At 38.3% G+C, this 24,916-nt stretch overlaps 2 protein-coding genes across 8 annotated transcripts in view; one reads left to right on the plus strand and one right to left on the minus strand.

The window, feature by feature from the left end:
• Positions 1-24,916, plus strand: part of MAPK8 (mitogen-activated protein kinase 8) — a 58,067-nt gene that overhangs the window by 31,002 nt on the left and 2,149 nt on the right. For 2 of the 5 annotated variants that reach the window (XM_027878135.1, XM_027878136.1), the window contains exons 6-12: positions 493-658; positions 5,265-5,336; positions 7,184-7,366; positions 8,155-8,279; positions 9,226-9,289; positions 10,934-11,011; positions 11,834-17,001. In XM_027878135.1, coding sequence (XP_027733936.1) covers positions 493-658; positions 5,265-5,336; positions 7,184-7,366; positions 8,155-8,279; positions 9,226-9,289; positions 10,934-11,011; positions 11,834-11,979 — 834 coding nt within the window. In that variant the 3' untranslated portion in view covers positions 11,980-17,001. Of the gene's footprint in view, positions 1-492; positions 659-4,840; positions 4,913-5,264; positions 5,337-7,183; positions 7,367-8,154; positions 8,280-9,225; positions 9,290-10,933; positions 11,033-11,828; positions 17,002-24,916 lie in introns of those variants that run through there. The other 3 variants (XM_027878137.1, XM_027878138.1, XM_027878139.1) reach the window with 3 other exon arrangements.
• Positions 19,563-24,916, minus strand: part of LOC114054717 (rho GTPase-activating protein 22-like) — a 39,740-nt gene continuing 34,386 nt past the window's right edge. For all 3 annotated transcript variants that reach the window (XM_027878134.1, XM_027878132.1, XM_027878133.1), the window contains exon 7: positions 19,563-21,264. In XM_027878134.1, the coding sequence (XP_027733935.1) occupies positions 21,036-21,264 (229 nt within the window). In that variant the 3' untranslated portion in view covers positions 19,563-21,035. The remainder of the gene's footprint in view (positions 21,265-24,916) is intronic.

Here is a 24,916-nt window from a genome sequence, read left to right on the forward strand (position 1 = left end):
AAACATTGATTCAAAAGAGGTAATGTAACTTCAACTAGCAAATAAACCTTCTACTTTTTACATTCATATTGTAATTCTAATAATTCTTGTATCAGGATGATTATTGCATCAAATGATTTCAGCAATTGTCATGTTACTTGTGTTCTGCATCATAGTAATAATTATTGTTCCAGCGAGCAGTTTCTAGACCTTTCCTCAGAGCTAACACTTCTTACTAACCTCAATTTATTTCAGACATTACTAATGTATCTTGTAATGCTGATTGTATTTTCCTTCTTTAATTGCTATATAAATCTACAAGCACAATAAAGGAATTAATTCTGTAGCCTGCTGAATGCACATGAATTAATGCAAGGGGAAAAAATTGCAGTTATAGCAGTAACCTAGTTATATGTGTGGGGTATAATGTTAGCAGTATTATCTTTTTAAAATGTGAACCAGAGAGTACTTTGTGCTTGTCTTAGCAGTCATATATGATGTTTCTTTTTAAAGGATTTAAAGCCCAGTAATATAGTAGTAAAGTCAGACTGCACTTTGAAGATTCTTGACTTTGGACTGGCCAGAACTGCAGGAACTAGTTTTATGATGACGCCTTATGTAGTGACTCGTTACTACAGAGCACCAGAGGTCATCCTAGGGATGGGATACAAAGAAAACGGTCAGCAAATATAGTCTTTCTTTGGCATAGCTTTTTTCTTTTTTTGTTTGGCACACCACATTTTACATGTTAATGTTTTTTTCAAGCTGTAGAAATTTTATAAATTAGTCTTTTGATCAAAATGCAGATTCTGGATACACCAATTTGTTTATTCAACTCAACCCATTAGAAAATGTTTGCATTTAATAGGAGAAGAAATTGAGGGCCTTGTTTATTTAAAAATTTAAATAACAAGTGACATCCGTAAGAACTGGAATTATATTTTCTTAATATGTGTTATACCTTAGTAGACCTTCACCAGACTTTATTCCTGGTGAAGATGTAAATTGTAATTCATCAGTAGATGTGTGTACTAAATTGAATGTTAAATAACCTGTATAGTCTTTGAGGATGTAGGGAGCATAGAGGCTACTGAGGAACAGACAAGCTGCGACTACCTACTGTGGCATTTCTTTTTACTAAAACCAGCCTTCTTTAAACCTGTTGCACTCAGTTCTTAATGTTGCTGAAGTCGATAATATACTTGAGACAAGAATACAGAGAGTCCTGTCACGAAGAATCATAGATTCCTTGAGGTCCGTGACAAATTCCAAGGAAATTTTACTTTGTCACTCTGCTTGCATACATTTCAGTTGTCTTTATACTTGCTCTGTGGCCAGTCTGTCTCTCTGTATCTTCTATGAGAAAGTAAGGAAAGGCTGTGTCGTTTGAGGGAGGCACACAATCAAGTACATTGCGCATTCTCAATGAAACAGCCAATGTCCCTTAGGAAAACAAACTGACATGTCATTCCTGCATTCCTGTTGTAGCAGCCCCAGTTCTGCTGCCATTTCATTGATATGCTGCCACTGTGGCCAGTCAGCTCCCTGGTTTCCAGCTCAGGCAGGCGCAGTGCCCAGAGGTCACTGGGGGTATTTTATACCCTCTGCTGATCAGCCAGCAAGACGCTGAGATGCCCTGCTGCTTTAGGCTTGGTGAGCTGTCTCCTGGGGATGTGAGGTGTGGCTCCTCACATTACTGACACAACTGGGGCTTGCTCTGCCTTTCAGGATTCCTAATATAGTCTGTGAACCTGCCTGGCAACTGCAACTGCATAGTCACAGCCAGTGACTTCAGGTTGTGTGTGAATGGTGTTAACCATGAAAGAAGGCAGCTCAAAGGAATGAGAGTAGATCATTTTTGCAGGACTGGTTTATTTCTGTCTGGGTGGTTAGCATGAATGAGAGGATGTATGTTTCTCCAAGTGAGAGAAAAAATAGCCAACCATGGTTGGCTATTTTTCCTGTGATTTAGAAGTCACAGGTTGAGTACAGCAAGTTATTTTTTTTTCCCCTAAAGTTTTGTAGGTTTGCAATTTTGTCCCTTTTTTCCCCCCAAGACTTTACATTGACCATTTAAGGGACCACTAGATAAAAGTACCTAAAACAGTAGTATTGAGTCATGCGACTGCCTTACAGAGGAATTGATACAATAAAAGTCACAAGTTTTCTAACTCAGCTTACCCTAATTTAGATTTTTCTCTTAAATAGTAAGTAATCTTGAGTTGCAAAAGTGTGAAACATTCTTTCCACTAAAAGGTTGCTTAGGTTATTGTTGGTGTTAAATAGATTGTGTTCCAGAGTATCCTGTCATGATAGTGACAATCCTGTTCCTAAGGACAAATGACTTGTTAGTGCAGCAGAACACAATTAATAGTTTACTTTCATTTGAAGAACTACCACACCTTCCCAAAGCCAAATCCATGGTCATTGAAATTAGACAGGCACTTCTGGAGAATGTAAATTTGTGGACTGAGTCTGAAGACAGTCTGCATTTCCACATGTACCGTTCTCATCAAAAGAATGTTTACATAGGCTGTAATTCTTCTCAGTCACTACCTGAGGAGTTTGTGGAGCTCCCATGACAAGGAGACAGGTATCAAGGATGCACTTACATTAAGAGCCATGGGCTGTCCAGAGGCCTCACCTGTTAGTATGGATGCTATTATAACTCCTTAAGCCAATAGTTAAATTAACTGTTAACTTATTTAATATAGAATTAAATACTGAAAATTGGTGATTAACTAATGGTTGCAGGGTCATCTGGCAGTTTCAGTGCCCTGCTGAACCGATGTGGGAGGATTGCAATTTGTGTTTTGATGACTGAGATACATACTGCAGAGTACTGTTCTTTTGTTACACACATACAAAATATTTGTTTTAAAACTAGCAGAGATCCCAAACTGATATATATCGAGTAACTTCTACATAGGGTTTTATTACTGAAGGAGATTTGGGTATATCACATTAAGAAATGAATCCTTGCAAAATCAAGAAATGAAACTCAAGGACTGAAGGACTGTTCATGCACACGTACCTTAACATATTTAGATTTTTGCACAGTTAGGTGCATAATTATCAGAAAGGAAGCACTGAAAAGCAAGGAAAGCCCTAAACCCTCTGTAACAAATACTTTTAAGTTTCCTATTATGTACATTGGGTTTGAACTTCATTTTCACGTGGTATTTTTTCTCCTAGAGTTATAGAAAACAGTTCACTTCAAACAGGGTTATTGAGAGTACAATGAACTCCTTATGACAGCAGTAGATTTTTTTAAAAATATTTACAAGTCTGTAATGAGATATTACTCATTTTACACGGTCTTCTATAGAGGTATTCACAGGAGCAGTCCTCAGTGTACAAATTAGTTTAGCTTCATCAAAAAGGATAGAGATGTCTTGATTTAATGAAAGCAGCAAATCAAAACACCCCAAAACATCTCAAGTTAGGTTTTGTAGGGTGACCAGAAAGATGGTAACTTTATTGTGTTGGACACAAACTGATTACAACAGATTTGGGTGTATTTTGGGTTGGGCTGGCAGAAGGTTGATTTGCAGGTCAAAAAGTCAACATTCAGAATTTTATTTAAAAAGTCAAATGCAAAACTTGGCTTCAAATCCTTGGGTCTCTGAGCCAAATAATATATACTTAAGTATTTGAAAAGGGTTTTTAAAGGAAAAACAGCACTAATCATAAAATGTTGACAATCATTTTTAAATGAACCAGGCCCTTAATTTTGACCTATTAATATGCACAACTAAGATCTCCTATCATATGATTGAGATACTATTTTAGAGGAACTTGTAAATGAGGGAGAAGGAATCTCTTCAGTAAGAAGCAACATTGTTTGCTTGACATTGTTGAGCTCCTTAAGAACATTTACGTGTGATTCTTAGTATATGATTGTTCTCATTTAAATCCTCTTCTTACGTGCTTAATTGAAATTCCAGTGTCATGTTTTATATAAAAGTATTGATAATAATGTAATTATTATGACTTCAAGGAAACTTTTGCATCCAGAGTTAACAGTACCTCTGAAAGCAACTGCAAAAGAAATTGGCATACCTATACAAAGTAAACTTGTGCATCTTTAAGTATGTCTTTTGAGTGATTTATTTTAAGGTAATGTAGAAAATGCATATTTAATTTTAAAAAAATTGCTTTTGAGTTTTTCTTTTGTACGAGATGTTATTTCAGCATAACTGGAGAAATATCTTAAAAAAATGATTTCAACTGAAAATCTTCTAGGAGCATACTAACATTGTCATTAACTGATCCTCTAAAATTCTAAGTGATCTTTTACTGATTCTGTTTGCTTTTTACTTAAGGGGAGAGAGAGATGCATTGTAACCTGACTTAGAGGAAATACTTGATGTTAAATTTTAATTCTAGCACCTAATTAATTCTCCTAAAAAGCCTGAATTATTTCAATAGGGAATATTTTTACAGGTCAGTTTACTTTGCTACTTTTAGAATTATTCATACAACTACAGTGGAATTACTTTCAAGAAATCAAGCTGTCTTTGGCACTTAAATCTGGTCTCTTGGCAGAGGTAGCTTTGCAGGCCTCAGAGCTTGGAGAAGGACTTTACTTTGCTTGATTCATCTCTCTCTCTCTCTGCTCAAGCTCTCGCTCTAGCACTATATTAAACAAAAGGATGTTTTTCTGCCTTGTATTTGAGACAGTTAAAAGCTAATCCTTACACATGGTGTATTTTAAAGTGTTTTCATTGATTGATACAAAAAGATATGCTCTTCTTCCTGTGCTGTCTCTGCAGTTTATAGGATGCAGTCATGTTATGCTTCTTTTAATTTTAAATGACCGTTTGCTTTGCTTTTCCTTCTTTTTGTGCTACAAACATAGTGGATTTATGGTCTGTGGGGTGCATTATGGGCGAAATGGTTTGCCACAAAATCCTCTTTCCAGGAAGGGACTGTATCCTTGTGCTGCTGCAGCAGGTTGAATTAGTTAGGAAGTGATTAACCTTTTTATTGATGTTGTGTCATGAAGATGCATATTGTACAATTTTATTTTTTTTTATTAAATGAACATGGATTTTTCTTGTGATACACTTATTAAAAAAAAAGAACTTCATTTATATTCAGGCTGCACCTAGCAGTAGGACATAGTCTCTGCTGGTCCTGTAGTTAGCATACATTCACCTTCACTCATTACATTACACATGCTTTTTGTAGTCACTTCATGTGTATTTGTGTGTCTGGATATTTTTATTTCTTTTATTTTAATAACTATCTTTTATGTTAATATCATTGCATTTTGTTTTCAGTTGACATTTGGTCAGTTGGGTGCATCATGGGAGAAATGATCAAAGGTGGTGTTTTATTTCCTGGTACAGATCGTATCCTTACCTTTGGCCTAGGATGTAGTTGTAAAAGGTCAAAAGATACTGCAGCTATATAGTTCCAGATTAAGGTGGTTCTAATTTTTAAAATACTAGTTTTCAACTGCCTTTTCAAAGTGCAAGTTCCTTATATACCACTTTGGCAAACAGACTTATTTTTTCTTTTTCCTTTTTCTTTTTTTTCCTTCTCTGTTCTTTTTCCAGTTTAATATAGTGCCTATCATTGCTTTTGAATGTTGTCACATTTAAGACAAATTTATTTTTATTTTGTTTTAGGTGGTGTTTTACTGGTTCACATGCATTGATTTTTACTTTGAAGGTCATTTTTATGTAATAACTTACTAATCTTGTTTAGTAGCTGAGTGTGTTATCAGTTATTATTCTTTGCATTTTATAGAAAATGTTCACAAAAAATTCCTAATCATCTTCATTAGTTACACTCTGGAATTTTATATTTTTGTATGCAAAAATGATCCTGCAAATAGCTTTCAGAAATACCTGGCACTTCTGTCTTCCTATTCTGTGAATGGCTTGGTGGTATTTATATGGGTTGTCCTGTGAACACTATTTCAGAGGAAGAGTCCACTCCAAACAGAACTGAAACCTCTGTATCATCCCTAAAATTAATGGAAATAATTGGTGTTTGACATCTCCTTTGTTTTAGTAGTACTTACAGACCAGTTTTTTTGATGCCATCAGAAATATTTCCTGCTTTTGCTGCAGGTTGCTGTTTAAAAATTGATAAGTACCATTTAGGCGTGAAGATCGGGTCAAGATTTTGAGACACGGTGAGGAGATCAAGGGCATCTTTACTTTCACACAGCTCTGTCATTGCATGAGCTGCACCATGCTTTGCTTTATGCATCTGGTTTGCTAGCACGGCTCTTCAATTTACACTCAATGTCATATAGTGTAAATACTTTTTTTGTCAGGGGCTGTACTAAAACTCTATAGAACTTGAAAATCGTTATATAAAGATCTGTTGTTAAGTTTTAAGAACAGAAGAGAAGGCCTGCTACAACCCACGGAAGATTCAGGTGGCCTGGTATCCAGTCTTTGATGGCAGCTGAAAAGCTGGGGAGAATATATGAATGAGATAAGGGTACATAAAATTTTATGAGCGTTCTCCCAGTATCTAACCATCTGCAACTAGGAATTCCTGAGACAAATGTTACTTTTTTTTGTTCAGTAACATGGATTAAATTCTTCTGCCATGAACTGGTCAGTCTCCCTTTGCGGTGTGCAGACTTCAGTTAAGATGTTCCTTATACGTCCTTGAAACTCTTTAAATTCTTCATTCAAGTTGTTGACAATATTGTCGTTGACTTGTGTGGGCCCAGACTCCATCCTCTGTGTGCCCACTGGTGCTCAGTGTTGCACATCCTGGGTGAGAGTTGCCCAGAATTGGGGTGAGGTATCAAGATGGGAAGAGAGGACAAAGCACCTACGTGGGGTAATTCTCACGAGTGCCTTGGTGATGTGTAGCAGCTCCAGTACTGTGCATGTGTGTTCAGACCAGGAAGTGAGAGTTCTTCTCCAGAACCCAAACAAGACCTTATTTAAATTTAATACATTTTGTGAGTCGTCTAATATTCTATTTCTCAGAAGTATATCCTTTTCTAGTTAATTATTATTTGAGTAAAATTCACATTGCCTTGACTATGCTATCATAGTCTTGCTTTGTTTCACTGTTTTTTCTAAGAGGATAGTCCTAATTTGTGATGATAAACTTGATATTTTATTATAATTTTCTGTGCTTTCTTTGTTGGTTATTTCATGTGGTTTTAATATAACTTTCTAGCTGAAAATTAGACTCAGTGTTTTTCTTAGCTGCATAACCTTAGATATTGATCAATGGAATAAAGTTATAGAGCAGCTAGGAACACCATGCCCCGAATTTATGAAGAAATTGCAGCCTACAGTCCGAACTTATGTGGAGAACAGACCTAAATATGCTGGATATAGTTTTGAAAAGCTCTTTCCAGATGTCCTTTTCCCAGCTGACTCTGAACACAATAAACTTAAAGGTAAGGTCTATCTTCTGTGTGTTGTATGTTTTAAAAGTTTTAAAACTGAACAGAAATGTTTTGATTTTGTTCACTATAAAATCATCCCACTAAAGATTTAAATATTTTAAGATTTATATCATGTGAGTGGATGAATGTGCTGGCATATGCTTACCGCCACTTATGTATTTTCATGAAACTCCTATTCTTGGAGCTGTCTTTATAAAGACAAGTAAATACCTATATTCTTCTCAATGACAGATACCATTTAGAGAAATGGCAGATGATTTAGAGAAAAGTGGGGGAATCTTGGAATAGAAATTGTGTAGGCAGAGTAGATCTTTGTTCTCTAGGGATGAATATAAGGAGTTTATATTCATAATATATAGATACCCTGTAGTTATTTCAGAAACTTACTGGTTTTGAGTCACCTACCAGTGGAATCAGACTCACTGTATTTTCTGTGACGAGCAGTACATGACAGAGGGGGGTAGTAGGTGCTTGCCCGCTGCTGTTCCGGACAAAACTGCACTGCCAGCTAAGCTCTTCCATGGAAGGATGTCACACCAGGGGACACCGTATGCTGAAAATGTATAGTGAAACATATCCAACTCCTTTCCCATCTATGTAATTCTTCAATTTTTTTTCCCATCAAATGGGCCATTCTCGTAAACCTCAAATTATGTGAGAGTTGCGTCAGTATTTAACTGGAATTGTTTACTCTGGATCTCTTCTTTATGAGGTTTGAAATACTGTGTTATGTCCTCTATATATGACACTAGTCTGAGCAGAAAATTTTATTTTTACAGCAAGTCAAGCAAGGGATTTGTTATCAAAAATGCTGGTTATAGATGCTTCTAAAAGAATCTCTGTGGATGAAGCCCTGCAACACCCATACATCAATGTTTGGTATGATCCATCAGAAGCAGAAGCTGTAAGTCCTTGTTTTAGGTCTCTACTTGGGAAGGTACTGTTCTAAAGCCATCTTGTTGTGATGCTTGATACAGCTGCTTAAAAGAAGATTGTTGCACATTTCGCTAGAAGATAACTGAGCCATAATTATTTTTACTGACATTTATACATGTGTTTATTAGAAACAGCATTAGGAATAAGCTTAAACTAAAGTACTGGTCTCCGTGTGTTTGTGCAATTGCATATAATCTTCTGAACATGTAGTAATGCATCTAAAATCTTTTATATAGGGTTCTAATTTATTGAGCTTCACTTTTTTTGGTGTGGTTTGATTGCCCTTGATGGGGTTTTGAGGTGTTTATTTCTGGGCAAGAGAAAAATTTTCATTGGTTTTAGTAATTGATAGTCCTCTTAAACAGGAAATTAATGTTCCAGCAAAATCAGAATACAAAATCTTGTGCTTTAGGGATTAGTTGAAATTTTTTCTTAAAAAATTAGTTTTGGGATAATATCAACTTAAGAGAAAAGTGTCCTTTTTTAAAAAAGAAAGGTGGTTGGTGATTGCCACTAAGAATAGAAAAAGATGTCTGATTGTAAATGGAGCACTTAGAATTCTGATGATCTGTAATAGTTACATGGCAAATTTAGTAATTAACAGTAAGTAGCTAAATTTGGCTGCTTGTGCTGGAGACTGCACTTTGGAGCTCTTTTACCAGACCATTTTTCTATTCTATTACCATACTCAGTTTCTATTTTAATTATTACAGTAATGTAAGCAAGTTTTTTAATCAGAATAAATTTGAAGCAGTAGCATCTAGAAAATAGGCCAAATCTGAGTGAATGTATGATCATGTAAATATGGTATTTTAAAAACAGATTCATGTTTTGAGTGGTTAATTTCATTTTCCATTTATACTGGTTTTGTATCCTTTTTGATTGCTCTGTAATGAGTTAGTTTTGTTTTTCAGCCTCCACCAAAGATACCAGATAAGCAGTTAGATGAGAGGGAGCACACGATAGAAGAATGGAAAGGTAAGAAGGGCATTTAAAGTAATATAAGGCTTTTGGGAGTAGGCTGGACCCCAATGATTACACTGAAGTTCTTCTGAGCAACCTAATAGTATTTACTTTACCTGCTTGGCATGGCAAGGAAATAGATCAGTGCTTCACAACTTCTTGATTATTGGGACACTAAAAGTTTTCCTTTGGAGGACCTGAACTTTGTAGTGAATTAAAGACCTGTTCATTTCAGTCACCTTTTGCAGACCATAGGACAGCATTTTTAGGGAGGGTAACTCTTTTGGACCAACAGCTAAAACTGAAAAAGATGAAGGAGTTTGAGCAATTTAAGTCTGATTTAGAAGGACTAGTCATCAAATGAAGAGCATTGTAACAGTAACTGCTCTTTTAAAATCAAGCAGAGGACTTGTAAGAAGAAACCGTAAGGAGTGTTAGTAATGGGCAAGATAGTGAGTTTAAAGCTGGTATGGGAGATGATGGTGGTTATCAGCTGTGGGATCCTGAGAAAGTAGCTGGGCTTGAGGTTTGGAATGGATTGTAGTATGACATAAGACTCACACCTCCAAGAGCGTGATCTTTAGTGTTCAATACTGGTTTAGTGTCTCTATTTCCTAGTCATACATATGAGGTCCAAAATGGTAAGTATAAGGAGAATGTCTCTGTAACTTGTAAAGCTTGTGCTTCGTTTTGAAATTGCTTCTAAAACGTGTGGTATTATTGCAGAGGTTCTAGGGCTAAGGAAAAACTCCAGATTGCTGTGCAGGCTATAAAAATTGCATTTAAGCAAGAGTTTAGTGCATTGAGCAATCTAATAATTTGTACTGAAAAAGTCCAGGAAGGGATATTAGACCTGGATAACCTTTATATCCCCAGAGGAAAAGGAAGAAGGGAAAATATTTTATGAATAATTTTTGACAGTTTCATTGTGTTGGCTAGTAATGGGCACAAATCTGTAAAATGTAGTACTATCATTCCTTCAGGTTACTTTCTGTTAAAAAATTAGTTTTAATTGTAAAGGCAGAGATAAGGAGAACTGTGGAAATTCTTCTACCATCCTCATTCCAAGCAAAGTTATTTCCCTTTTGAAGCAGATGTGCTGAGGGTGTTTTAAGCAATATGGAGTTTACTTTTGAGATTTCCGTAGCCCTTGAAATTATAATTCTTATATACTAACATTATGTTCCATTTCATGGTGATCTGGACCTTTACATGTTGTTGCTGGGGAAATTTAGTGGCAAATGTGCATTGGGGTTATGGCAATGCTGTCTAGGCTTGTTCTCAGGTCTTCCTTTACAGACAGCTGATTGAGTTTATCTGTACCAAAGAAGCCAATGATAAAAACTGAGCGAGCCTTAAGACTCAGTTTAACCTCAGGTCCCAAAGCAGCCTGGAGGAAAGAGCCTTAGAGAAATGTCAGTGTGTTCTCAAGAGTGCTAGGCCATACACAGGTCATACATCTGTGTCTAGCTCCAACAGAAAAGAGCTGTACATTTTTATATCACTTTCCAGTTGCTGTGTAGCCTACAACCTGTCATTCAGAACTAATTCTGAACTGTAATAAACCTGTGAAATTTAAATGTACATCTTAATGGGAGATGTGTTCTAGTCTTGGGGTTGCAAATTCATTTTTTTGTCTTCCCTTATCTACATTTTCAGAGTTGATATACAAGGAAGTCATGGACCTGGAGGAGAGAACCAAGAATGGGGTTATACGCGGCCAACCAGCCCCTCTAGGTTGGTTACAATAAAAGCACAGTACAAAGCTCTATGAGTTGTAGGGCAGGAGGGAGTAAAGCTGTTCAAGACATCCAAAAGTAATGTAACTCAAAGATATGGCCCTTAAATCACTGAACCTCTTGAATTCTCCTTGAGATATTGTATATTTGAGTGGAATATAGGGGGCTGACATCTCTTTATTAATCATCTTTTAAATAATGAATCAGGATCTCTAGGTCTGAAAATTGTTAAGTACTTTGCACTTCATTTTGCTGGCTTTTGGCGAATATGCCATTTAACTGACTCGTGCTAAAGCTCTGTGACAGAAGCTGGACTGCCCTTGCGCACTCTGCTTGGGGTTCACTGAAGTTCAGACTTGGAGAAATTCCTGGGTATCTGAGATTGAATAGATGTGATGTGGCTGGGCACCACCTACTCCCCAACCCCGAGGGGAGGGGAAAAAAAAAAGCCAAGCCCCTTCTTTCTTTATCAAAACATGTTGATATATTCTACCTTAGGGTCTCAACATTTTCTAGGGTATCTTAGCTCTGCCTTACTGTCTGTGTGGTTATTTTTTTAAACCTTCAACCATTAGGATTTACTGTGATTTGGCAGCTGGCTGTGCCATGTAAGTTCTATGGTTCTTGACGTACCATTCATTAAACTCCACCTTAAAGACTTGTGGTTTTTATTTATTTTGACAATGGATTGAGCTACATCTCTTTAAACTTGCCAAAACAGGGAAAAGTAATGGCCATTAGGAACAGACAGACTAATGCAAGTACTGAACTGTGCAACTGTATCTGCAACTGATTTGCTGTTTTGTTTCTCATAGCACAGGTGCAGCAATGATCAATGGCTCTCAACATCCATCTTCATCATCATCTGTCAATGATGTGTCTTCAATGTCAACAGATCCAACATTGGCCTCTGATACAGACAGCAGTCTAGAAACCTCAGCTGGACCTCTGGGTTGCTGTAGATGACTACTTGGTCTTTTGGGGGGTGGGAGGGGGGTCCTTTTAGTCATTAATAGGGCACTTTTAAAATTTGGTGGTATTTTTGAGTGTTTTTTCAAAAATAATCATGGAATTCATCATAAAGTGCTGTAATTTCAAACTGTAAGTTGTGTTAAAAGCAGCCACTTTTTTGCTGTAATTACCTGTAAAATATTAAACCTGATAATTTTTATTGTGGTTTTAAAATCTGCATATTTGCTTTACTCTTATGCTGCTGATCTTTTTTTACTGAATTTGTAAGATTTGTTTTATCAAAGCACATATTAATGTTGTGGTCATTACCATATAATGAATTATTTAAGATTTTATAGGTTTTCAGTTTTTTAATTAGAATTTATTCCAGATGTTTTGTTCATGATATCCTTCAGAGTTTTATGCTTGGTCATGTATCTGTGTCTAGGTGGAGGGGTAGAGATTTCAGTGCAGCCAGCTGTAGTTTTGGTCATATTACTGGGGTGCTGGCAGTGAAAAAGATCCTCTTTTATTTTGGCCACTTGCCTGTAATACTTCAGCAAAAGCAACAGTTAATGAGTTTTTTTAGAGAAAAAAAAATTCTTTTGCAAAATAACATTGTCTGAATGGGTTTATGAACACAAGAAAGCAAAGCATATCTTCAAAGCTGCAGAAATACCCGGCCTAGCAAAGTAATGTGATGTTTTCTGCAGAGTTGTGGCATGCCAAATCTTGTGATCACCATAAAACACAAGGATACTTCATGAATAATACATTGCAATGCCAATAAACTGTTTACTTTTAGCTTGTAGCCTGTTTTTGTGCACACAAAACAAAGTGTATCCAGGATGTCTAGACTGACAGAAAGGAAAATGAATATGCTGTAGCTATACTTTCATATAAGACATGATTCTTGGGAGCTGTAGTTCTTACTGGTTTTGTCTACTAGGGTGAGTGCTTTTTGGGTCAAAGAGGGAATGACATGAATGCAATAGGGGCAAAACTTCAGCTACTCTTTCTCCACCAAAAATACTGATTGCTAAAAACCATTAAGTGGTAGGAGAACCTCAGGATTTCTGTAGCTAATGCATTAATGAGCAATATATGCCATCCAAAGGAGGGAGAAGTAGTGCTGTATAAATTAATATTTATCTCTTTCACTTACCATGAGATCAGTGTAGCAGAAATCTTAACAGTGGTTCATTTTAAGTCATAAATATTCAGTGGTTTTCATCACCGAAGCTCCAGGCTTCAATACACTTTTTAAACAAAAGATATATTGAGATATACAGAACACTTACTAAATAGTCATATAAGATGGTGCTGCTCATCACAGAAGTATTTTAACTGTTTACATTTTATATTTACAAAATGATTTATGTATAACTGACTTAAGTTTGAGTTAAACAATCATTCAGAATTTATTCCTTTGGAAAATGCAGATTTTTAGTGAAGCTAGGTTGTATAATTGATTGCCTTGTGTAGATGCATATTTTGTGTAGTGAATTAGAATGTGAACAGCAATTTAAATTAGTAATGCTCACAAAAATGGGCATTAATACAGAAGTCTTGCCGGGCGCTGAGCATAAGCAAGTAATGTAACTGGCTACAGATGTCATCCAGGAATGACTGATGGTCTTCAGTGTGGTTCCTTCTGCTTGTTGGGTTAAATAAGTATCTTTTTGAAGTTCTAACTGAAAGAGGAAAATTTGTCTTTACAGTAGGTTTCAAAAAAATAGAAGTGATAGTAATGCTTTTGATATCTAACATGTCTTTTTAAAAAACATGCAGGGTTTACAAAAAATGGTAATGTCTCAAAGATGACTAAATTGATAAACTGCACAATTGTTTTCCTGGCCTGGCTAGACTGCTGGTAAGTGCTTTGTGCGTGTAATTTTGCTTTCCTCACTTGTATCTAATATTTCAATACTGCCTTCCTAAACCACATTTGTTAAGGAAATTATTTTTGCAGGATCCTGCCAAATTGTGTATTACCTTGGAATAGGCAGGATATGTTTGGATTCATCTAGCACTGGAATGTAGAAAATCTGCTCAAGTTGAACAGAGACCAACTGAACAGTCTATTTTGTAATTTTTTTATCAAAGTTTAAGCTGTGAATTAAGCCAAAATTTTTGGTTGTGCAACAGTACTCCGTTGTTATATAGGGTAAAATGATAGTGTGGTCAACACAGTGTAATGAAGACTGACAAAAGCAACTTCTGATGCCTCTAAGTGCTGTTAAAAACAGAATTTGGTAAATATAATTCCTATTCAAATTTATTTTAGACCCCTCTGGACTAAAGTGATGATTGAAATATTTTGAAACTTAAGAATACATTTTGCTATCGCTTTCCAGTGTCCTAAATAAAACAGTCACTGAAATGAGTTCATAAGCTCTCAGGAGAATTGAGCTTTTCTTCTTTCATGGTACATTTAATGAACAGGGGACTGTCCACTGCAGCCTGTTGCAGTGTGAGTGAGCAGTGTTTAAAGGGATTGTTTTGGTAAGGTCAGAGCTTTGCCTGTGGAGACCTAGAGTTCACTTCTGGCACTATCTTCAGAGTAGTGTTGCATTTTCTTTTTTTTTTAATTGCTTGCATTTTAGGCAAATTAATGGCAAATTTCAAAGATAAGAAGTCAGATTCAGTCACCAAATAATCACAGCATTCTAGTCTTAACTTTCCTTTTTATTTGTTGAAATATAAAATTATTTAGGCGATAGTTGTACACCGCCACAGATAGCAAACAAATAGGTAACTGGTTTTGAGCTGTCTTTGTCTGTTGTTAGTTGGATTATATGTTGTCCAGTACACTGTACGATTTTATTCCTAAAGTATCGTTAAACTTTATTTTAGACTGATTCAAAATCTTCTTACGACAATAGGCTTCACTAGAGCACATGCAACTTTCTAGGGCTGTTCTAAGCCATTGGAGACTTGGTAGGGATCGAATTACAATGAACTGTCTGATCTCTTATGTCATGTGAGGTTAAAAGTTGGGCAATAATAGTGAGATTGATTTCCACTTTCTTTGGTCAGAGCTGTGGCATGCATCAAGGATAAAACAGGTCTCTCTTGTAAAAGTTGTTTCTTCAGGAATTTGAAATATAAGTGGGGGGCAGGGGGGAGCTGGAATTAGTACCATGATGGTGTGCTGCAGTGCTGTGTTGTAAGGCCTTTCGTTGATGCAACACAGTGGGGTCAGAACTGATGTTCCACTGTGTGTAAGTGTGTGTGAGCAGCTGGGCTGGCAAGAGCAGAACCCTCAGCCCAGCCTGACTGTCCGGGGCAGCCCTGGTTCATTCTGCTCTGCTGAACAGACACAGCACTTGGCCCTGCGTGAGCTGCACGGCTCGGGCTTTTAGCTTTGAAGAACCTTACTGTGCTGGATGCAGTGGTATGTTTTGGATAGGAATTCCAGCTAGATACAGAGTATCATGAATTGTTTGGTAAGGGCAGTGTGTGGGTATGTGGGGGGGGGGGAGGTGTCTGTGTATGACTGTGTGTCTGTGTCTATGTGTAGTCCCCATGTCCCCACCACAGGGTGGGTGTGGAGGAGGTGCCAGGCCACAGCAGTAGCACTCCCTGCTGTCCGAGGGTCCCACGGGGCCGGTCCGTGCAATCCCCTCGGAATGGTTGGTGGAGCAACACTGAGCACCTGGGCAGGTGCCCTGCAGGGAGGGAGGGATGGATGTGGCATTCAGCTCAACAGTGCATGAAGGAAAATGGTCATAAATCTCCTGCAGGAGGATGGTTCTACCCTGCCAATAATCCAAAGTGTATGATAATGTTGCTCCATTAAGATTAGGGGGGAAAAGGGAGAAGAACGTTCAGCTTACACTCGGTCTTGCTCTTTCAGGTTGCTAAAGGGAGTAAATTACGGTTTCTAGAAATGGTTTTGTTTGCTGTTGGCAGCAGCTTCTCCGTGGTGTTATATTTTATTTTCCTGTCAGTGGTTTGGTTCTTGCGTATTTAGGTTGAGGACTGGAGTTGAAGGAGAGCTTGTCTGCATTTTTCAGTAGGATTAGAAAGAGTTCTAATGAAGAAATATGATGAGACAGTACTGCCTACTCAAATTTTCAATTAATTTAATTTATTCTTAGTTAAGGGCACTGGATAAAAGTGGTATTTTAAGTGGTCTCTTTCACTCCTTTCTCCTCTTCTTTAGATATGTCTGCATTACAGAAATGTGTTATGAATCAGGTCACATTGTGTTTCTACTTCTGCAGTTGAAAATTTAAGCTAGGTTTTCTTGAACTACCTCACACAAACTTTCTACGTTTCTTAAGTAAGCAAAGCTAACCCTTGCTATTGGAACTACACTGAATGTGAATAGAAAAATACACCTCCTTTAGAAAAACAAACCTATTGGCCAATGTTGAGACAATATCAGTAAGTATGTTTCTTATCTATTTCACGTAAGATGTCCATGTGTAATATATAGCTTGTGTACAGTAATGTACATCTAGAATATTGTGTTAGCTGTAAATTGGTGATTTTATTATTGTAGTCTGGTTTTGTAGGGTAAAAATAGCTTACTAGTAATGTCAGCTCATCCTTTACATTTTACAAAAGGAATAATTCTTGGTAAGCTTTGCATACAGATGAATTACTTTTGTAGGCCCAATATCTAGTCTATTTTTGAGAGTTCTTTAACTTTTATTACTAAAGTTGAGAAAAAAAAAATCCCACCCCAATTATTGTGATCATTCCTTCTGCCCCTTTTGAAGTATATTCTTAATTTTATTATGTCCCAAGAAATACGAAGTAGAAGATTCACCATTAAAAATACTGGGGAAAACTGTAATTGTTTTTTTCTTCCCCACATTTGATACCTTTTCCTGCTTTTTCTTTTCCTTTATTCCCTCCAGATAAGCTGTTGGTGGGGCATTACTGAGAACATTGTGGGTTTTTTTACTCATTCATGCCATAGGTCATTACATGTGCACCACTGGAATGTATACATTGTTATCTAGTATGTCAATTGGTTATAATGATATTTTAAATAAAAAAGAAAAAAAAAAAGTTTGACCACTATGCATTTAGTGTTTCTTCATTGCTAGGGTGGAACAGTTTCATATGGATTGCATAATCAGGCTGCAATTGAAATCTTGTTATTGTCAGTACTTATTGAGAATTCATCTGGTTTTAATGGTCCTTCAAGTCCTGTCTTGTGTGTGAGCTCACTCATGGGCAAAGTGACGTGGTTTTTCCATTTCTCCATTCCCACTGATTTTGGATGTGCCATAGACTGTCAATAGCCAAGTGTCGTTGTGACCACTGGGAATGCATTCTTGCCTCCTTGCTGTCAGCTCTAACTGCTTTATTTCCTGGAAATGCAGCTGCCAAGACCCTGTGCTGCAGAAAGAGGTAAGCCAGGAGTTGTCTAGTGTATGGGACAATCTCCCAAAACTGAGTCTCGGAGAGCCTGAAGGCTCTGACTTCTGGAGAGCTGACTTGTGTGCCCAGACCACTCACTGCCTGCACTGACCCCTCTGCTGTGAGTAAATCCTAACATAATGCATTTGATTGCCTTCACTTCCAGCAGGGTGTGGGTGTTTCCTTGAACAAAGGCAGCAGATGCCCCGGAGCTGTACTTTCAGTGTCCCTGTACAGTTTCAAGGGAAAGGGATGTGACCACTGCAGTACAGTGTAGCCAGCTTTGTTTCTGTGGGCCAGCTGTTTGTGAGATGTTCTTCTACGAATGTGATGGGACTCACGAATGCTCTTATTTATTTGCACGTGTCAGCATAAAATGCAGCCAATTTCAAAGGATATGCTACTAACAGAGCAAGGCTGGAGAGACAATCTTAGCTCTGCCCAGGACTTGTGTGTGGGTGACTCAGGACTGAAACACTCCTTAGTGCTACTGGCTTCAATGGAATGCGCTGGTGAATGTAGATGATTCAATGAGCTACCTCTGTTCATTTTCCTTTTTGTGTCAGAAATTACATGGATACCTTCTGAAGGGATTTTTTATTATTCTGAAGAGTTGTTTTGATTTTTTTTTTTAAAGCATATACTTGTGTTGGGTTTTTTCACTGAAAAGTTTTTATGCTCTTTTGCCTGCAGTGAAGTGGTGGGAAAAGAGTATGGAAACAGCAGATAAAGCTAGAAAAGAGTGTATCATCTTCCTCAGATAAGGCCTTAGTGTTCCATGAGGTTGTGTACAGCAGCACAGGTGGATTCCCATTTCTTGCATAATTGCCCGTGTCTGGAAATGAACATTATGGTCCTGTTGCTGCACTTAAGAGTTAACATCCACCATTGTGAACTGTAGCGTGAACAGGGTAGTTTGCAGCGTCTTGCAGGCTTTATTTACTGCAGCATCTCATTTTCAGAAGGAGCTGGAATTTATTCCTCATGAACAAGAGGCATAGATGGTGCTGGAGCACAGCAGTCAACCTGGAACTGGTTAGTTTCACTAATCAGTTTGAGTGTATAAAGTTTTTTGTGACACTGCAAAGAAAAATTAATTTTATCCTGAATGCCAGATTAATTTTACTGCTACAGATCTGACAGATTATCCTGTCCTGGAGCTGAAGCTTTGGGATAGGCAGGTTTATTCCCGAGTTCTGCTGTATGTAGCATTCCCTAAGGTTAAATACTTACACAGTTGGCCAGCAGTCCTGTTCACTGCTTGTCTTGCAAATTTGGTGTTTAGTCTTCCAATCAGCATGGCTCAGTTCTCAAGTTTGTTGTGTTCCCAAACTAACGGGAGAAGTCTGCATGTGATAGATACAGGAGATAATGCAATATACATAGTCTAAGGAATGTGTGAGCCACCAGGATGAATACAGTGAAAGGTTTCCATTTTGGGGATAGGAATAAAAGACGGCATTAAAATACCCTGGTTGCTACTACTAGTTGTATTGAACGTATCAGTAGAAACTTCCTTTTTATCAGTCCTGATGTTCTGCTTACACCCTGGTTCAAGCCACTCTCCAATATTTAGGTTTATTTTGTGATAACTGGCCCGGTACCACAGTGCCCTGACACACTGTGCTCTGCCAGCTCAGAGTCATTGTTACAACAACTGCTTCTTTATCACATTATGCATCTTAATGCTGCTGCCATCCTATTCCTTGCAAGATCACTTGTGACCATCACTAATAACCTAAGGCTGAGATGGAGAAGAAAGGTGGGGGTGATGCTTGTGCCTGCAGGTGGCAGGCGGGTGCTGCTGAACACACGGGTACCTGCTGCCTCATGCCAGGGGCAGGAAGGAATCCAGTGCTGCTGGAAAGCCTGTGAAGAAGGAAAAAAGCTTTGAAATAACTGAATTATCTGTCCACATAGCTTTCTGTACCACCTTGCTTGACTTGTCTTATCCAGAAAAGATTAGGTTAAAATGCTGGGTTTTGCTCCCTTTCAATGGTTTTCATTTTTATAGGAAGAAGTGTTACAGTGCAGCAGAAACAAGTAAATTTCCAGATGTTTAAATACTGAAATGGCTGAATGTCTATGAGATGATGATGAGAAAGTACACCTTTCAGTAGTGACTATCTGCTGCTATGTAGATAAGCCTATTCTAAGGTTATTTCCAGACTGGGAGTTAAAATACTCTAGTAAGAAATGAGATTCAGGGCATTTTTTGAAAATACTTAAAGCAAGCTCTTCATTGCTCCTTCTGTACTTTCCCTTTAGGCAGTTCATGTTGTCATGACACTTTTCTGTTAAAAAACTTTCTCCTTAGAGACTCCCAAGCTGCCTTAGCTGTCAAAGATAAAGTGCCAAGAAAGCGTGAACAGTGCAGTGAGTGCTGGGCTGGCAGGTCAGAGATCAAGCTGAATCTGGTGAAACAGTTTTCTGTGTGCAGGCTCCATGTGGCTCAGGGTGCTACAAATGCTATGCAGAGCTTCTCAGAATTCCTTGGACGGGCCCTGGCAGGTTTTTACCAGAAATTACAGCTTCATTCTAACCATTTTTCCTTAGTAGAAATATTGAACTTGGGCTGACAGGTTGTTTGCAGTATTCCTCCTGTCCCTTCATCTCCTTGTGGGAACCACCAACAGAAAAATATACTAGGTGTAATGAGAAGTGATATAAGGCAGCCAAGGGTCAATTGTCCAGGGAAGGTTAAAGATAAGTCCACACCTTTCCCCCTTTACCACCTCAACACTCCCCCTCCCCGCAATTGCACTAATTTCTCTTACTATAGGTTTTGCTATTAGAGTTTTATGGATTAAAAACCCTCAGCAGCTGGATCAGTTGGATGTCTTTTGATGATAAGAATCTTCCATATTCTACCTTGATGACTGATATTCCATATTCTACCTTGATGACATACATCAAGTCATGATTTTTTTTTTTCCTTGCAGCTAATACTGGTCTATTTTTGGCTCAAAAATCCCCCAGATACCTAGGGCAAAATATGCATATTTAAAGTTTCATGGAGTTTGTGTAGCCAATCTGATTATTTATCACATACAGTTTAATAAGTTGCATTTTTAGGAAACACTGAAACTGGTGGGTAAGGGACCACTTTAGTGAATTGTCAAGATTTTGGTATCTTCAGCTTTTTTGTAGATTTTGTTTTCACAGTATCTTCATGAAATAATGCCACTTTAGGAATGTATGGAGTTGGGAGAAACTTTATGTATGGAGTGGGGAGAAAACCACCTCATTAGATCCATCTGGTAAGCGACCCCATTGGCTGTGGTGCCAGACTGGAACTGCCCTCTCCCCACGCTCAAATGCAGGAGGCCCTCATGTCCAGCCTGTCCATCGGCTCTAGCCATCCACCCACCCTGCAGGACTTTCCACTGTCCTTGAGCCAGCAAAAGGATGGTGCATTTGAGTCCAGAGATGGCAGGAGAATTCTGGAGAAGAGTATCTTTTGTTCTGTGGATACAAAGGGGGCCCCTTTCCTGGCCATCTGACATCTAAACTTTCAAGCATTATGGTCACTCTTTCCCAGCTGGCCCAAATACTATAGCACATGTAAAGACAACGGAGCAAGTGTCACCAATAGCACAATCACTGTAGAATTACTCATGATACATGAGTATACCAGAACAAAATGTGCATTTTCACTCATTTTGCCAGAAATAGAAATTTCTATGCATGTTCTACTTGGGGAGTTTAGCACTTTGACTCCCAACAGTTAAACATCCTAAGGTTGAAAAAAACTCTTCCATTTCCTTCTGCAGGAGGTAATTTCTCTTCTCAGCATCTTCACGAGCACGTTCAGAATTCCTCAGCTTGATCTCCAGCATTGTGTATTTCTTTCGTTCTTGGTCCAGTTCTTCTTCTAACCTAAGCACTTGTTTCTTCAGGTCTGCACTTGTTTCTTCAATTCTTAAAACCAATGGAGAGAGAAGAAAAAAAAAAAAGCAGCTTTATAAATAGAGCTGATTAACTGTAATAGATTTGTCTCACTTAGAAACTAAGAGAAAGTTTTAAAGGAAAGAACTAACTGCCATTTCATTAATGTTGAATTTAAGGGCAGAGGCTCCTTGAAAGCTTGAGCCTCCTCTATTTGTATCTTGAGAAAATATGCTCAAATCTTAGAAAACTACATTTACTTTGGGGCACAAGACTGGATGTCTGAGGAGATGTCTTAACTCCTCAACTACACTGAGTACAAATATATAGTTCTGAAATAATCTTTTAACCTCTGTTTTCATCCTGATACTGTTTCCCTATATGGATATCCAGTACAGAGTATCACCCTTTGAGATCAGGTCAGAGTCCTTCCTCACCATCATTTAATGGTATTTTCTGTAAAGTCTGTTGTTGACACTGGGGTGGGGTACAAGATTGGACAAACCCCAACATGTCATGTGAGGAAGAATCTGAAGAAGAGTCTTTAAATCTATCTGGGCACAAAGGTCTGGTGCAAGACTCAGAACTTTTCGCTAAGGAGGTCAAAGAACAAGATTCATGGTTTTGTGACTTGAAAGAAACACAGAAGGCACAGCAATTGCTGTCCTCCCTGTCATGTTTCCTAATCACAAGACAGAGTTATGGTGTTCATAAAGAGAAGGGAATATTTTTAGATAGGAATTTCTGATCACTAGGATGTGATTTTAAAAATTAAACTTTTCCTAGGAAAAAAGTACCCCCTGTAAAATAGAATAGATTTTTGTAAAATATTAAAAAAACAAAACAAAACAAAACAAAACAAAACAAAAAACCAACACCAAACTACTCCCGCCTCTCACTGATACTCAGCTGTGAAGCTGGGGTGCTGACATTCCTGTGAAACTGAACAGGTTATTTTTAGACAGGGTAAATTATACTCAACAAGGGCATGCTACTGACTCCATACCAAAACAAACAAACAAACAAACAAACAAAATTGGGGCTTTGCTAGAAGGGTGTGAATTCCATTTTGTGAGCAGCCAAGAGGCAGTTATGCAGGCAGTGCAGTTTGTCCCCTTGAGCTGTTCCTTCACATTGTCTTACATATGAATAAAGATGGCAATGGGATCTTTGTCACAGTTTTCCACAATGAATCAGGAAGTCATACACAGGTGCACTGACCTTCACCAAGTTCTGCAAAAAAGGGCCCATCTTGGTGAAGGCAGACCTTTATCACCAGCCAGCTATGTCATCTTCCCTAATAGGACACGTCTGAAGCTGGGATGCTTCCCCCCACACACACACTTTAAAACATTTTTGTTACATTCTATAGCTTTGAGATGATGCCAGTGACATTTTTCTACCACTAATTTAGGGGTCGGCTACAGCAGCCTACATTAGCTGTCCATATTCTGAATTACACAGAGTCACAGTACCTACTGCATTTCTACATATACAACATAGCAGTCCTCTCCAAAATTCATCCATTTTCTTAAAAGAGTCCAGGTGGTAAACATGAATTACTGAAACTCAACAGAGAATGATAATTATATTAACCTTGAGGGAGAAATGCTCTGGAACAGACTGGTTACAGGAAGGCCATAAAACTTGCCTCCCTCTGACTAAGAGAGAGAAAATGGGCAGTTGATGATGAGAAATAACAGCTTTTCCATCAGCAAGTGTTCCTTACATCTGCCTCAGGCAGGTAGTGACTCTGCTTTGCCTCCAGTTAAGTATGTGCCAACAAAAAGCTCATATTCTTTCATTAAAACTTGTCCTGCTACACACACAGAGTTCTGCAAACCACACAAGCACATGTACAACTGTAAAGCAACTAATTATTATTTTGGGGGAGTAAATTATCTTCAATAAAATAAAGACAGTGAGGCAGCTTAAATTTTTCCTGCTAAGAAGCCTCCCTTCTTTGCTAGTTAGCTCCTGTCTTTCCCCAGAAACAGACTTTCATGCAGTCTCAAAAGGAACATATTTTTTCACATGTAAATTGCTGCAGATGTAGTGAAAACATTACAAAATTTTTGAGAGCTGAAAAACTTGGCTTGAAATTCTTAGATTTGACAGCACAATCCTTCAGGCTGTAATCCTGAACAGCTGGAGTCATCCTCTTTAATATATAAAGGCTGTGATTGCATCTTGCCTGGTTTTATGAAACTATTAGTTCATTACACATTTTCCTCTCAGCTACTTTGCCCTGTGAGACCTGGCCAATTTACAGGCCTCCCCTCCAGCCACAATGCTCTCTGCCCTGTCCAGCTGAAGGGGAAAGGCAGGTGTTAGAGCTGAGCAGCTGGAACTGCTCAACAGCTGGAATGAAGAACAGGTCTTCCTGGATGCCCCTGCTGTTCACAGCTTAAGGCCCTGTTGGAGCAGTTTTACTGATAAGAGGTGGAAAGCCATCTCTTCCCCCAGGCAGCAGGTAAGAATGTGCAGCCTGGTGTTTCTGTTTATTACTCTCTATGCCTGCATCAAGGCTTACCAGAGCAGCTCTGCAGAATTAAATGCAAGGCAGATAGATACCCTCATCTCTCCCCATTGTGCATCAGTTGGGCATCTAAAAAATCCAAATAAGCCATGAACTACCACCCTCCTTCAGAGACCTTTTCCTAGCAACCAGTGGTGTTCTCATCAGCTCCTGTAGCTGGAACACAACAAGGTGGGGGTAGTATTTTCTCCCACTCTCTGATGGAACTGAAACTACTACACAGCCTGTTTTTCTTTCCAGCTTCACACACCAAGGCAGGACAATGCATGAGGCAGAAATGCTGCAGAGGCTGGCAGGTCATGACCATCGGAAATCATAAAATAAAGCAGGAAGGTAGCAAACAGAATTCCTGCCTTAACAGCAGGAAGACATCAAACTTCAGATACGCTTCTAAGAAATTACTTAAACAAGAAAAAAAGCGGCAACTAATGCAGCCTAAAGCTGTGCTATACTATCCCAACAGTCATATGTGCTTTTGGTACCAGGTTTGGGAGACTGACCATAACCTGAGGTTGGAAATGCTATCAGGGTTTTAGTAATTGAAGGGGTATAACATTAACACCTGAACACAAAAAACAAACAAACAAACAAACCCAAACAAACCTCAGAACTCAACTATTAGTAAGAAATGGGACTACAGCCCTTCTTCAGTGCAAAGTGCTGGTGTTGTAGGGCTCAGGCCAATGACGATTCTTCTGTATTATAACATGGCGTGCAGTTTTGCATATGGTTGTATATTAAAACATATATTGTTGCTTAAAGGATTTAGCTTCAAGTGAATATTTCCCTGAGTGGTTGCCTGAAAGTAATTCTATTAAGCACATACACTCATAAAACCACAAAAAATCCACTGCAGAATAGTCAAGAGCAGTTTCCTAAAGAATGTTTCTGTTGGGAAAAGCAACAAGAACCTCTCAGTTTCAGACTGATTTGGTACAAATACCAGCACCTGCACAGACCAACAGCATTTCTTGTTAAGGCCTGACCACGCTGGGTCCCAGTTCCTCCCTCCAAGATTTGCTGTTTCTCTGGGGACACTCAGAGCAGACTTCGGCATTACCTGGGCAGTTCTCATTTCTACTGAAAACACAGAATGTGAAATACTGCATTTCCCCGCATGATGGAAATCCTTTTTTTTTTTTTTTT

This window comes from Empidonax traillii, unplaced genomic scaffold (assembly GCF_003031625.1).
Source record: "Empidonax traillii isolate 1590-97213 ecotype Southwest subspecies unplaced genomic scaffold, ASM303162v1 scaffold38:size1800464, whole genome shotgun sequence".
In the NCBI taxonomy this organism is placed as follows: domain Eukaryota; kingdom Metazoa; phylum Chordata; class Aves; order Passeriformes; family Tyrannidae; genus Empidonax; species Empidonax traillii.